The sequence below is a fragment of the Nothoprocta perdicaria genome, unplaced genomic scaffold, assembly GCF_003342845.1.
Source record: "Nothoprocta perdicaria isolate Ctin4 unplaced genomic scaffold, notPer1 scaffold_285, whole genome shotgun sequence".
NCBI lineage: Eukaryota > Metazoa > Chordata > Aves > Tinamiformes > Tinamidae > Nothoprocta > Nothoprocta perdicaria.
In genome coordinates this window covers 201,453-216,590 of record NW_020455516.1, presented here as the reverse complement: position 1 = coordinate 216,590, position 15,138 = coordinate 201,453, and the positions used below count along the sequence as shown (strand labels likewise).

General features: G+C 42.1%; 1 protein-coding gene across 1 annotated transcript in view; it reads right to left on the bottom strand.

The window, feature by feature from the left end:
- The window catches only part of GRID2 (glutamate ionotropic receptor delta type subunit 2), a 535,376-nt gene that overhangs the window by 411,568 nt on the left and 108,670 nt on the right, over positions 1-15,138 (bottom strand). Inside the window, exon 2 of the mRNA XM_026041440.1 lies at positions 8,644-8,799. Within this exon, the coding sequence (XP_025897225.1) occupies positions 8,644-8,799 (156 nt within the window). The remainder of the gene's footprint in view (positions 1-8,643; positions 8,800-15,138) is intronic.

Genomic DNA, 15,138 nt, shown 5'->3' with positions numbered 1-15,138 from the left:
GAGAAGAGAAGAGAAGAGAAGAGAAGAGAAGAGAAGAGAAGAGAAGAGAAGAGAAGAGAAGAGAAGAGAAGAGAAGAGAAGAGAAGAGAAGAGAATGAGGGGGATTTGAGCTWTGGAACTAGTTCTGTTCAGCTTCCACCAAGTCTTAGGATTACAGCACTTTCTAAAAACAAGCATCTTAACACCTTGTCTTTCTTGCTTATTCCAGCCTACTACAGGATTCCTGTGAACTATCAGCATAATGCTGGCATCCCATCCCTCAAGATACAATTTGCCTAGTAGGAAGGAAGTTGCTGTTAYGATCCATCTCCTGAGAACGGTAGCGACTACAAAGCCAAGCCTTGTTTCTCACAAATGCTCTTCTAAACAGTTATGTACTCCTCACCAAAACAAAGACAAGGGAGAAGAGTACATCTTTTGAAGACATTCATCCACAAGCACTGCAAAATAAACAAAGTTCTTCACTAAGTTAAAGATTTAAAAGTTTTTTTTACCAGACCAGAAGTGATTTTGCTCCTATGGGGACACAGGCATCTCCAGGCTCTCTCTCCTTCTCCGGACAGGCAGCAGTTCCTACATGCAGATCCATCAAGCTCCACAGTCCAAACTCACACAAGACTGCTATTTTGGTTCAACATTTGGTCCATCAATACCAAAGATGACAATATAAAAAATATGCAAAGAAGATATAGAAAATATTGGAAAGACAAATAAAAGAACCAATGGAAAGACTGTCTTCATTACTGACTATACCCATTTACTTTCCTTCCCTATCTTTTATTAGAGATTTAGGATTAGCCAAGACTTAACCTTCTCCAAACATCGCGCTTCCCTATTCAATCAAGAGACGAAGCTTTGGCTCCTTTCAATTCCTATTCCCCGCAATTTCCAAGTGTTTTCCTGGTCTCACACAGCACAGCCATGCTCTGCAGCAGCTTTTTGTGCTTGGAGCAATCCCACAGGAGCTGCAGGCACCTGTCCCAGCCATCCAAGCAGCCAGAGATGAAGGACGTGACAGTGATGCCAAGACCTAGGGCTCCTCCGGAAGCCATTCCAGGAGATGTAAACAAAATAACAAATACCAGCTGCCTGAGACAACAGAGGCCCTGATTTGGGATCACCTACATTAATCCCTTATCAAGAGAACCTTTAAACAGGTGCTTGATTTCAGCATCAAGTCCCTCATGTTCATGCTTTAGATCCCTACATAAACATCCCCCCAAAGCAATCTTTCTTCTGGGTGTCACCAGGACATGAGATGCTCTGCAGGACTCCGGTGTTTATTCCAGGCTCAGAATAAGCGGTGCTCAAGGAAGTTTTCCCATTAGCATCCACACTGCTTGTTGCATCTCTCCCTGCAAGCTGCTTCAAGACTGTAGCAATCCAAATGCCTTAGTGCTTCTCAATACTATTTTACACCATTAAATGAAAAGTTGTAGAAGACTGTATTTTAAATAGGAAAAAAAAAATTCAGCAGGGCCACTAATCACAGAGGCTCAAGATACACCAACGTGAGGACTGGAATGAACATTAAAATTCTACAGCAGAAACCCTTTCAGAAAGATAGCATGAAAGGTTATGGGTTTCTGACATGATTAGTGTTTTAATAAAACACTGCCTGGTTTCCAAATCTGTCCTTGTAACTGCTCTCTTTTGCTCAGATAATTTTTCATAAATTGATATTTAGTCAAAATTACTTGGTAGTGTACAATATAAAGGGACTGAGTAACAGTGAACCTGGCTAAAATACAATAAATTTCCTCATCTAAGGCAATGACCTTCATAATTCACTTCAGATTTCACCTCCAGAGTGTCATGGCTCATTTCCTCATTATCCGAATTAGGCTTTAAAACACTACTGTCCTCCATAAAGTACACTTTGTCTCTGATTATATGCATATATAGAGGGGATTATGTTTAAGATTATTATTTGCATCGCATAAATACCTAAATGCCTCAAATACAGATCAGCATAATAAGAAATCATACTGTGCTCAAATAGCTTGCAAACTACAGCAGGCAGAAAAAAAAATCCCTGAAACAAAAGATATTTAAGAAGGGAAGGAAGAAGGCTCAAAGGGGAGCCTGAAAGCAATTAAACAAGTATAYCTTACATCGACAACTAGGCAAATGCACATAGGGATGCACCCATCAAATACTTATCTGTATGCAGTTAGATAAGTATTGGTATCTAAACTCACAGCCATAATGAAGATTTGAAGACTTTTTCTTCAGTTATGAGAGTTGAATACGAACAAGCTACATCCTGAGTTATGGGTAGAACTGTTTCACATAAGAACTTGGAAGGTGTCCTCCAAATACAGCAGAAAAGGCTCAGAGTCATTAACTTCTCCGTAGATGCCAACCCAGCGCTGCCAACCCGTGTGCCAGGAGGCCTGTCTCTGAAGGGCTGTTGTGGTCAACCAGCAAGGACCAACTCCTCCCGTGCACAGGGCTGCACGGAAAGACAGGCAGGAGCTAATTGCCTAGGGCGCTAATGAAATAATTGGCATCTGGGGAGACCCGGCATCTCTCATCTGCTTAGTTTCTGCACTTCTCTTTCTCAAAACACCCCGAAAGTCTTTGGGCCTGGTGGTGTTAAACATTTCAGTACAGCAGTGGCACTGTGAATCGCATTGCCAATCGTCTAGCTCTCACAAGTYAACTACTGCCCATGTGCCCAGGTACATTAATACAGCAGACCAAAGCACTCTATTTACTATACGAAATCATCTTGTGGACACTTCTGAAGCTCAAGTGCACGTGTGCCTATTGCCATTTCAGACTTGATTCAATCCAGACATAAAGCACAAGGAGGGCAGACCGTCAGCTTCTCCAGCTAAGCCTACACGAGCACGCATTTCCAAGACAGGAAAATTCACTCTGCACTCCCATASCAAAGATCATCACATTTGTCCAATTATTTATTAGATTCATTAGGTTCTTCATGAGATTTACCTCCTAAAAAGCAGCAAAAGCCAGCTCGACAGTTGCATGATTTCTAAGCAAAAGTCCTAAAGGAAGTGCCTTAAGACTGTTGGAATTGCTCCCCCTTGATGGAAAGCAGAAGCCCGTGATAAAAATTTCAAAAATTGTCCAAAACCTTACATTGAACTTTGTTAGCTGAAAATGTTGGCTTTATCACAATCTCTCTTGCCCTAAGTCACAAGGGAGCAGAAGGAAAAAGAAGATGGCAAAATGGTAGAGCTGTAGATAAGAGAAGCTCCAAAACATCTCATTTCTGATGCATGTTCTCACACAAACACGGCCAGTTGGGATTCACATCCCGACACTGCCACGTGGCCGCACGCAAAGGCGGGATGCTAGCGGGTTTCCTGGACACCTGGAATGAGGTGTTTCCATGGAAACACTAATATCCTTCCCTTAAACCACAGCAAAGATGCAGCAGTGGCAAACCACGTGAGGCAACGTTCCCAACAGCACGCAGAGGGACCACGATGTGGCCTTGATGGCCACTGTCCCAGGCCTGCGCTGCTCATCTGGCCAGCTGTGCAGAGAGCCTCCATCCACACAGGCATCCTATCATCATCACTAACCAGGGAAAATCCATTCCTAATGGACAGTGTGGTATTTTCTTTGTATATTCTGAGTTTGATTTTTGCCTGCATGGCAATAGGGAAAAAAATAATAAAAATAAATCTACAGATGGAATCAGGAACAAGAACATCCTTGAGGCCAAAAATTCAAGAAATTGAGAGTTTCGGAAGTCTTGGGATTACTGCTACACTGCTGAAGTACTAGGAAGTCTTATTTAAACTAAATCTGATCCACTTTTCCAGCTTGCAGTATACTCCTGCTAAATTACTTCCAGGCAAATGAAGGTCACAACAGCTTTCAAGTTGTTGCTGAAAAATGTGTTAAATATGCATCCTGCTCCTGCTCAACTCAACCTTTTTCACATGCCCTTTTCTAGCTCAGCCAATGCTCACTCTTCCCTGCTCCCTCATCTCTTCCCGCGTAGCCACTCTCTTCCCAACTGTCACGATTTTATCACAAGTGTTGTAAAATCTGCTTCTTTTTTTCTTTTTCTCCCTCCTCCTTCAGCTGCCAACACTTGGKGTCCCCTGACTTCCCATTTCTGCAAATTGGAGGTGGGGCTGATTTTGCAGAGTTAGCGGGACTGAGACAAGAGCAAAGGCTGCATCAAAGTACTGGGGTCCCCATCCCACACTGTGGGGACAGGACAAATGGCACCACTGCTGATTTACTAAGTGAACATACAGAGAACTGGTAATTCAAAAGGGTTTTTTTTCCTATTTTCTAAAATATTGAAGTACAAAGACACCCTGTCACTGCAAACTTTCCCAACAGTTTCTCATTTTACAATAGAATTTTCTACTATTGAATTGCTTCTATTCCTCCTCTCCTCCCAARCTCTCTGTAGCCCAAAACCTGGTTGAAAGGACCTTTTCCCCTTCTCATTATTATTAGTCATATCATTTCATATTGAAATCTATTTTATTGGGAAACAGGAAAGCAAACTTGGAATGAAACGGAAGGGCAATGAAGAAGCACAATCCTGTAAAAGCTTCATCTTGGACAGAACGTGGACTGGTTAATAAATAACACTCAGAAAGCTGAGAAATCTGAAGAAATAAGTGACAGAAAGTTTAGCAGTCCATCAAATCAGTGGATTTAAGCAGCTTTCCACAGCAATCAGGGAAACGGGAAAGAACAATCCTACCCCATTCATCTAGCCCCCAAAGGCCAAAGCACATGTGTCCATCAGGCCCCTCATTTCTGGCTATAAAACTTYGCCCAGATAAAACCCGGGAAGTGACCTTCATACTTACTGCTGCCCTACAAACCCCTGCTCCTCTCCGGCTGAATCCCATTTAGTTCTGACTCACTGCCTTATTTACCTCGCTGATCACAATAAGCTTTCAAAGGCATTACCAAGGCTGGCATTGGTGTCGCTAAGCAGAGCTCGGTGACTAACCTGAATGACAAAGAGGTGGCCTGGAAAAAAAATAAAATAGAAACAAAACCCGCATGTATGCGACTCCAGGAGTGCAACTTATCCAACAGAGTGGGTTTCAAGCAGCGTCAGGCCAACTTATTTAAGATGTGTTGTAGGCAGCCTATAGAACAAAACGCTGGATTACTCTAGAAATATTACCTAACATACATAAAACATGAAACTGTCCAAAAAAGAAAAAGGGGGGAAGAGAAAGTGAGTAGGATAAAAAACAACAGCAACAAGTGAAGTTGTTGTTGCTGTTCTGTGGTGTTTTGGAGAGTGGCAGTGACCTCTGAGGAGGCTGCACGTGTCCGGCCGTGGGTCCTGCTGGCCCAGGAGCCCTCCGGGTGTTAGGGGTGCCTGGAACACTGCGGGCACCTGCAGGGTTTGCTCTACAACTCTCTGCATGCAGCTGGAAAAGGCAGCATGGGGCTCCAGAAACTGCTGCCCAAGGAGCTAGAGCAGCAGGAGGCAAATTTTTACCTCTGGTTTAAGTTACCAAAACCTCCTCTCCCTCTCTCTACTCGCCAGTTCCCAAGGCTGGGGTAGGAATTATGGAGCACAGCACCTGCATCACTCAAAAACATTTTTCCAAATATAAGTAAATGCAAGAAGATGACTCTGTGGAAAACRTATAGAAAAGGGTAGAGAATCACTAGTGGTGGGCTGAAATGGATATTTCGTGGTTTGTCCAGCAAGGTAGCTCAGCTAGGAACCCCACAGCAGTACCTGTGCCACTGCATACTTCAGACTAGCTATTCAGCAACTATTGATATTATCAATGACAGACTACAGAAGCACAAGAACAGTGGGCTGAAAAAAAGTCCTAACACTGAAGCTTCAATTATTAGCGTATAAAATCAAGCACAAGAATAATAAATGTCAGAGAAGGATATGATTTCCGGGCAGACAAGTACAAAGAGGTTGAGGTCCACTAAAGAGAAACATCTCTGTCCTCAAAAACAATTACAGCTTACCTACATTGCAGAACTCAAAACCTTTCGAAAAGCCCATCCCACACACAGGTATTTGAACCACCTCTAAGCCAAAGTTGTGTGAGAAGAAGTTTATATTGCTGTGATATGGACAGCGAGAAAATTCTCCTCAATTCAAAGAAAAATCAACCTCGTTTCCCCTTCTGCCCTCTCTCCCATGCCTACAAAGGGTCCCYGAGGGCACTTCCCGCCGTATTAGGGGGGCCGCCACTCACGGCTCTTTGGGGATGAGGCCGCTCAGCTCTGCGGCGGCGGCTCCCAGCCCCAATCAAACCTGTTAATGAGATGCCCTGTGGTACAAATGCAAGACATTCCAGGGCACCRTCATCATTTATAAAAGCAGAGTCAGAGGGAGGAACATTTAGTACGGTACAGCAGCCCGATCCTCAGAAATTAATTATCTTTCAGAGAAAAATCAATATCAAGTATCTTAGCGCTCATGTGCACATTGTTCTGGAGTTACTTCCTATAGTTTTGCTAATAATAAAATGAATTAAAAGTAGAAATAAAGCATGCTGTCCATTAGCAGATCGTTACAGAAAACACTTTTGTAGCTTGGCCTCTGCAGCAATGTCTTGCTTTATCAGACCTTTGCTCATGGCTTCTTGTTTTTCAAAAYCCAATATCGGACACCATCTTTTAAAAAATTTCATGCCTCACAATCCACACATTTAAGAAAACTCATCAGGAGCAGGGGCAAGCAATAAAGGATGTGGAAGGAAGGAAGGAAGGAAAGAGGAAGGAACCTGCTGCAAAGCAAGAGAAATACTGCAGTGCAACCTACTTAGTTCATTAAAATAAATGCAAGGGAAAGCCATCAACTGTGAAAAACAGACCAGTAAAAAGGTACAGAGAAAGGTAGAGAGACACAGAACCAAAAGGTAAAACCTTTGTCCTTCAGTCCAATTATGCTAAACAAAACCCAGGGCACTCAGGAGACACAGGAGGCTTCCTAGCTATGTAGCGGTACTCAAGCATGCAACTACAAGCAAATATTTTCATGGGTTCATTGGTATCAAAAGCAAACCTTCCCCCCTGGCATGTGCTAATAAACCATGTCAAATCCACTCCACTCACATTTCAAATAAAACTGTTATTAAGATATTTTCCCCAAAAAATGACAACTGCATCTGTTTGCAAAAAGTGAGCAATTCAGCACTGAATTACGGAGTCTGTAGCTCCTTCAGCATGTTCTACTTTGCTAGACACTTCTACTTTCCCTAACACATCCACAAATAGCTTGTTGAACCAACACAACGTTTATAAGGTAGTTCTGTAAAATAATGTTCTAACACTATTATAAAAGCAATTTATTCATAAGCMTCAGTGTTAATCAGAGAAAAGCCATAATCACCCAGCATTATTCATCCCAGACAGACTGAAAAAAGTCCCAAGTATTAACTGTGCAAAAAGCACACAAACAGGTCGACCCTCCACTCTGCATTCTTAACAGAGCTGCTAGCTTCAGTTTTCAAGTCTGTTAGTTTATTTAAGATTGATACCCACACTATCAAGGATGTGCTTTCAAAAGCGCTTCCTCTTCTGCTTCAGCCCTAATCAAAGGCCAGATTGTAAAGGGTTCCCATTCCACCGGTCCATCTATGTTTTGTGAAATTTAAATCAAATCAGAAATTCTTTGGTTTCCAAACATTGGGGATGGCACTGGTTAAAGAAAAAACAAGCACTACTTGCATTTTTATTAGCACTACTTGATCACTGAAGTCAAAGAGCTGTTTACCTTTGATTCACAAGTATGAAAGCAAATATTTGCAAGTTAGTTACCTCAGCTGTCAAGATCTGTTTACTTTAATTGTCAATACAGAGTAGCCGATAAGGATACAGAAAGACAACAAACAACACTGTTTTCTCTATAAACAACATAAATTAATAGCATGCCTATAATGAGCATATGTTCAATATCTGAGAACGAAGTTACTGTGCTAGGAAAACAGAGGAACTACCAATGCTACGGAAATAAATACAAATCTCCTCTTCCAAATATTTAATACAGCTCTACTTCCAGACAACTGGTGAGTCACACCAGCATCTTCCTAATCCATCTCAGAAGGATTTCAAACATTGAGTCACGCTATCATCAGCTTTGTGCTATGCCATGAGCTCGGACCAACGCGCTCGGYTCCTGCCCAGTAACTGAGGAACCACAACGGAAGCACGGAGGACAAAACCCCACTGGACACAGGGAGCTTGCCGAGTCACCCGGTTATCTCCAAGCCCTGCTGTGAAATAGGTCACTTTCTCAGGTCTCTGTGCTTAGAAGGTTTATCCACAGCGACCTGTGTTTTTCCCACTACACAAGCAGTAGTATTTGTGTGAAATGAAACCCAAAAGCAGTATTAGGAGGTCATAAAGGACTATCCGTTTGACAGTAACCTCAAAACATCCAGCAAAGGAGGGAAGATGAGGGCAAACTATCTTTTCGCTGCCCTTTCAAGAGCTTTTACTTATAAAATCGTTGAAAGATTTATTGCTTCAAGTCCACAGAGCAACACAAATCCAAAAGTGAACTCACACAATCTTTGATACTCCATGTAAAAATAAGCCAACAAAAAATATCTCTTCTTTATAACGATAAAAAGCTATTAGTTAGGGTAGTACCTTGCATCTCTGGGCAGAAATAATATCAGACAATAAGTTCATATATCCTACCTTCTTGAACTGCCTGAAAGGGGTTGTTGCCATCCACAAAGGTCACAGAACACGTGATTTTCTCCGTCTGTAGGATTTCATCATTCTGGTTGAGATCAGCAACTGCCATTCGAAAAACTTCCTCATCCTTTTTGGCAGACTCATCAAAAATCGCCCCTGGGGAAACAGACAAAACACAAAAAAGCTCAAATCATACTGCATCCTTCACCCAGCATTACCCCACAGCAATAACTATAAGGATTAAACACGTATTTTATGTTATAACCTCATCCCTTAGCTCATTCCTGAAGAGCAGTTCTCTCAACACAGATCACTGAAAGCCAACTCACAGTATACAGAATTTCTATGTTACAATTTAGGACTAAAAGTGAAGAGAAGCATCATTTCCAACTAGAAACTCTGGGGAAATCTAGGTAGGCATAAAATAAACTGTGTTGAAATGTGTCCAAGAAACAAGAACTAATTACCTTTGCAAAGGTGCCATTTAATACACCGAATGACCACAACTGGCTAGAATATCTGTTCATCATCTTGTCCAGTGGCAATTAAAAAATGGAAGGTTCAAACAAGATGAGAAAAAGCAGAAAATAGCAGCAATACTAGGAAAATGAGTTAAAAATTGACAGCCTCCACCAGAAGACAGGGTAGTGGCTGATACAAGCTCTTTTGGTTCTCCTTTCTATTAGATTTTTGAAATGACCGCACAAGCAAAACATCTGACTAAATTAAGTATAATCAGTTAATTAAAAGCATTTCTCACTTTAAAAATCAGACAGAAAGCGACTCCTCTGCGTTTCCTCCAAAACATTCAASCTGAGCATGGTAAACACGAGACCATTAAACTCGGGAGGAGCTGGCAAGAGTAAAGGCTCCTCAGGTGCCTGCAATGATCCCACAGCTGCTCCCTCAGCTGCACTGGATCAGGACTCCACAGCCAACCAGAAAAGTTTAGTTTTTCCCTCTCTTTAAACTATAATGTGTACTCCTAGCTTTACCGATTTCCCGTCATTTTCCATTTGTTTCCCGCATGGAGTGTTAAAGTCTTCATGCAGGAGGTCAAGTCCTCAAGTCACAATGTTAGGGAGAAAATCATATTGTTGCTGCCCAAAATGAAGGCTATGAAGCCTTGCAGGAACCTTTGAAAATTTCTTTTCTAGTAAGAGTATTAAACAGATTGACAGGATACTTAATAAGTAAATAAAATGGGTTTTGAAAACTATTTTTAATCATTATGAAACTTACTCAGTTTTCAGGTTTATTCTTCCTTGAGTGTCTGTTGTCAATAGTAAACGAAAGCAAGGCAGGCATGTGTCGTGAGGCAGCCAAATAGCATAAAAAAGATGCTAATACTGATCATTTAAGCTAAATACCAACTAGTGCAGAAAAAAAAAAAGTAGTAACACCTTTATAGACATTAAAGTAGATTCAACAGAGGAAAACTTTGTATACATTATTTATATTTTCTCTCGTCTGACCTCCACCGCTCATCCCCCTGCCAGCATCACTCATCCCGCCTGAGCGTCATCTCTTCCTACAACCTGACCGCACTGACTGGAGCCTTTTCCCTCCTGAAGCTGCTGCCATCTGGAACAGCTGCTCTTTACCTCTCCACCTCATTCACCTGTCAGCTCCGCGCACGTCTCGCCTGAGATCATTCCTTTTCTTCCTTGCCTCCATCTCTGCTGCCCTTGTTTTCTTTCGTGCCATAAAGCCAAGCCCCATATGGCTGATAAGACACTTGGTAAGCAAGATGCCACCAGCTATATCTTCTCCATGAAAAAGATTATTTTTGAATCCAGGTAGCATTTAAATGTGCAAAATAACATTTTCCAGTGCAACATCTTAAAAATGTATCCTTTTTTCTTTCTTTTTTTCCATCTCATGAAACAGCTCTTTTCAAGGCCAAGACACACGGGCCTGCATTTTGGGGGCACCTGCTACTCGCTGCATTTAAGGATTGATCTATCAGACACCATTTTCCAAATATCTTCTCCAACTATTACTGCACTTGACACTTGAAATGAGACACCTTTCAGAAATGACATGTTACTCATGTTCTAGTCCAAGAATACCCCCCCAGGTAAAATAAGCCCAGGTATAAATGAATTACAAAGAAGTTGCAACCATCACTCCTGCCTCGGCTTCCTAGCAGGGACTGCCCCGTCTTCTCTCAGAACTTGGGGCTCTGTCCATTGGAGGACCCCACTGAGGCTCTGCAAACGAGCCCCACGACGCGTACGGCCCCGTTGCTGCGCACAGCGGCTTCCACCTTCCGCACCCAAGCGCAGGGAGACGGGAAAGGAGTTCCCAGGTGACTTGGAAATTGGCTTTCACGTCTGTTGTTCACTGAAATCGGAATGCTCAAGAAGTACGCGAATCATTCTGAAATTACTCCTATTCTTTCATGAACGTTGTTGGGTCCAAGTGTTTTAGGAGTCCTTTTTTAGGAGTCGTCTTACTAGCAGAGGGGAACTTTCCAAAGCAAAAAGGGCCTATCACATTGCTTTTCCAGCTCGTTATAAATGCAAGCCTAACCTACTTTCCTTTCAGTTTTAATACTTGTCCTTGTGCAGGCCTGCAATCACACTCAAGTTTAGAGGGTTATTCTTGCAAGCTTTCCCTTTATCCATGACAAACAAACAAAGGTATGACTGCTTGGACAGCAGGAACTAAATCCTTTCACGTTTCCGCTCTCAAAGCTACAAAACAAGAGAACTGGCGTGACCCTTACAAATTATTCCTCCCCATAGTGCATCAATCTCACTATCTAAAAGATTTTGCAATGCTACTTTCGGCAAAAGGGAGGAACAAAAGTGTTCACTTAGCGAACACTTAGGAACTTGGTGTTCATTCAAATTAGATGGTGTTTGTTTTTCTTCTGCTGCCACAGCCCTGAAAAGGCCTCCTGCTACTCATGTCATTTCTAACTACACTCCAGGAGTATTCCCGGTATTGCATCCGCAGCCAACATGCTGACATGGCAACTGCTTTGCACCATTTTCCCCCTCGTTTTATTATCAYGTCATTACTTGCAGCTTTATTTCAGAATCCGGATGAGGATAGCACAAATGTAATTCTCTGCTGGCTTTTTAAAAGCCCTCTGCACATCAATAATGTCCTGGAAGTCAGTAGAAAGCTCGGTGYGTTTAACTACCTCACTCTCACTCAACAATATCACCAGAAGCCTGTCAATTTAAATGAATATATGCATGTTCAATAAGTTCCCTGAGTAGCAATGACATCATTAGATAGACTCATCAAAGATCACTTGTCATATTGACCTACACTTAATAAAAATATAATCCACATTATATGTCATCAGCTATTTCTAGACTCATTTGCACTGCCTACCAGAATCAACCCMGAAAACGGACGTAAATGAGTCTTGACTCTATGGTTGAAATGTGAAGAGATTTAACCAACGATCACATTTCGATTGACTAAGGAAGGAACAAGTCCACTGTCTGCACCTTGTAACATCACACACATACATCCTGCCAACAGCCATATACCAAGTGGCCAAAAATTTAGCACTTCACACCTCTAGGAAGGTCTGGAGAGAAAAGGAAGACAAAAGCAAACCTTGAAACACACACTATCTTCTCAAACAACTGCTTGATGGTCTAACAGCTGCTGCTTCTTGAAAATTCTTTTTCCTCAATAACACTTTGCCACTTGGTTCCAGTGGCTGAACCCAAATACACTGTTTTCTTGGCTTACTGCATTATTATTCTCAATGAGAAACATAATGCAGCTGCTGGAAAAAAAGGATGGCCTTGCTGTTAATACTCAGAAACAGAAGCCAGGAGTGTTGAGTCCTGACCTCATCCCACACGTCCTGCAACACTAGGAGTAMATCAGCAAAGACCTCACTGCCGGTGTGAAACAACTCTAGGAGACATAAATTTCTGAGAGCTTAACTGAATCACTTGATAGTTGCCAAAATAAAGCAGAGAATAAAGTTCATTGTTATTACTAGACCTAAACCACAGGGGTGTYCATTTGTTGGGACAAGTTGCATGAAACCCATTCATTTCTAATTACAATAGCAAATGCCTGGCTAAAGGGCACACTATCACGTCTGCTTGAATGAATATATACATAGTGCATTAGAAGGCCAATTGCATAATGGAATTATTGTCAAGAAGAACAAGAGGGACTTGACATGTTTGACAGTCTGGCTACTCTCATTTAGGAATTTAGAAGGTCATGTAGAGACCTTCTCTTGTGTATGCAACTCCCATTAGGGCAGCACTGAGCCTGCACTAACGCAGCTGGACCCTGAATTTCACTCACGACGCAGTTAGATCTGCTGTAGATTTCTCTCTTGACTGACAGGCAGTCAAGGCTTGAGTCTACAAAAGGAGGGAAGACATCAGCGTGCTTCACCTTTCTCTCAAGACGACCAAGCTTTAGAAAAACATCTTATTTCTAGAGGGCATCTCAACTGCAAAGAGAATGTAAACCAGACATGCTGAACTACTCAAAAACACTGTTGGTTTCTTCTTTTTRTCTGTTTGTTTTTAAGACGTTCACAGCTCCTGTGATGGCGGCAAGCAAGAAGGCAGGGCAGGCCCAGGAGCACCAGCACCAAATCCCCCACACAGGGAGCAAGCAGGAGGGCAGCTCCCTGTCTCTGGGGCAGGAAAGCTGACAGTCAGCCTAGTCGTCAAACGTAAAGGAGACACATACAGGAGAGGAACAAAGCAATGCCTCCCACCCAGAAAAGCTGGAAAGGCAGAAGTTGACCCAKTACTCGTTAAAAACAAGTGTAGCACATGAAACAGAACAACACATCAGCACACATTTCTTTATACATGGTCAGGCACGCACAAGAAAATGAAAATAATTAACAAGATACGTTTGCATAAACCAAACCTATGTATATATATGCACTGTCCACCTATGACTTAAGCTGCAATGTGTGAGAGATCACAGAACTGCTCCGTAGCGTCTGAATTTCCACCAATGCAAGATTRCTGAACTTAAAGAAGCATCAAGCTTACCATCACCTTTTTATTTTTATTTTTTTCGATTGGCTTACAGCTTATTTCTGCTTTTCCTTGTGAGCAGATTCCTTCAGCTTGTTGGCCTCCTCAACAYGAACAATGTCAGTTTTGCCAAGGTTACTGACAGTGCTCAACTATCCATTATAGAAGCCTGCATGTGGAAAGGAGAGGTTGCTGCTCCTCCAAAATGCAGTCATTAATCTTTTGTGATTACAAGTGACCTCCATTTATAATTTTACTGTCTAATGAAAAAAAAAAAAAAAGCCTAGTGAGTAAATACAGCCTGCACCTAACTGGACTGCAGTAGATTTTTACAATTTAAAAGGACTCACCAACACTGTCATCCAGAGAAGCCTCTCTTATTCGCTCGCTAGGAAACTTGGCAGCTTTATTCTGCAATCTGCTGGACATAAGCAAGTGCTACTAACATGTTACTAGTATTCCAGGAATTGGAGAGGCTAGGCTTTTAGCAGCACAAAGTGCTCCAGTTAAAGACCTAGGTTGGAAAATGAAACAGCTCTACACCAAGCTTCCACATTAACTCCTCAGTTGAGCCAAGCGTGCGGTGCATGAACCTAACGTTAGGCATATGAATCATCTCTCTCAAATCACCTCTCAAATGACATAGRTGCTTAAGAGCTTAACATGGCACCACTGACTTGGTAGGTTGCCACTTCCCAAACCCCTGCAGAAGGCACCTCTGCTCATGGGATAAGCTCTGCCATAAAAACACACAGCCCCTGCGTCTGCTGCTTTACATCCTCTAATCCTGTTTGGCATGCAGCTATGTAGCTGRAACACCACGATTCTGCAGTTTGTCTCCTTTTTTTCCTTTTGTTTTGTAACTTACAGTATTTCAAACAAAGAGAAGAATGAGGAATTTTACAGGTATTTCAATCTGTCAAATTGCTAGAGGCAAAGTCTGCTTCAAATAGAATCAAAGTAATAAAAATGTAGTTACCATCTCAATATAGAGAAGTCTCTGCATTCTGCTGCTGAAGCAGGATTGTTTTCCCATGTCCCCATCTCACATAAAGCAACACACAGCACTGCCCCTTATGGAGGTCTGTTATTTGCTTTAAATGATTTGGCTATGGGAGAGCATTCCACTGTATTACTTGTTTTTTTCTCTCCCTTCCAGTCAGCTTTTTTAAAAACCTGCATTGGCAGCAGTGAGGTGGCTCGACAGGTCGACAAAGGAAATAAAGACTCAGCTTTCTGCGTTACGGGCTTTTCTGAATGGATTCAAACATACTGAGAGCTGATACTTCTGCTATTGTACGTCAAACCCATTAATCAGGGAGCAATGAAGAATTTCTAGGAAAGGAGAAACACAAGCCTTGAGGGTATGGAACAAACCGTCTTTGCTTTGCCTTTTTATAAGTTTTAGGTGACCCAAGGTGCTCTTGGGTCAATTCATTTGGCCAGGACAGGTGCTAGAAAAATGTGGAGCTCCTCCCAAAGTCTGTGAGAATTACTACTGGCA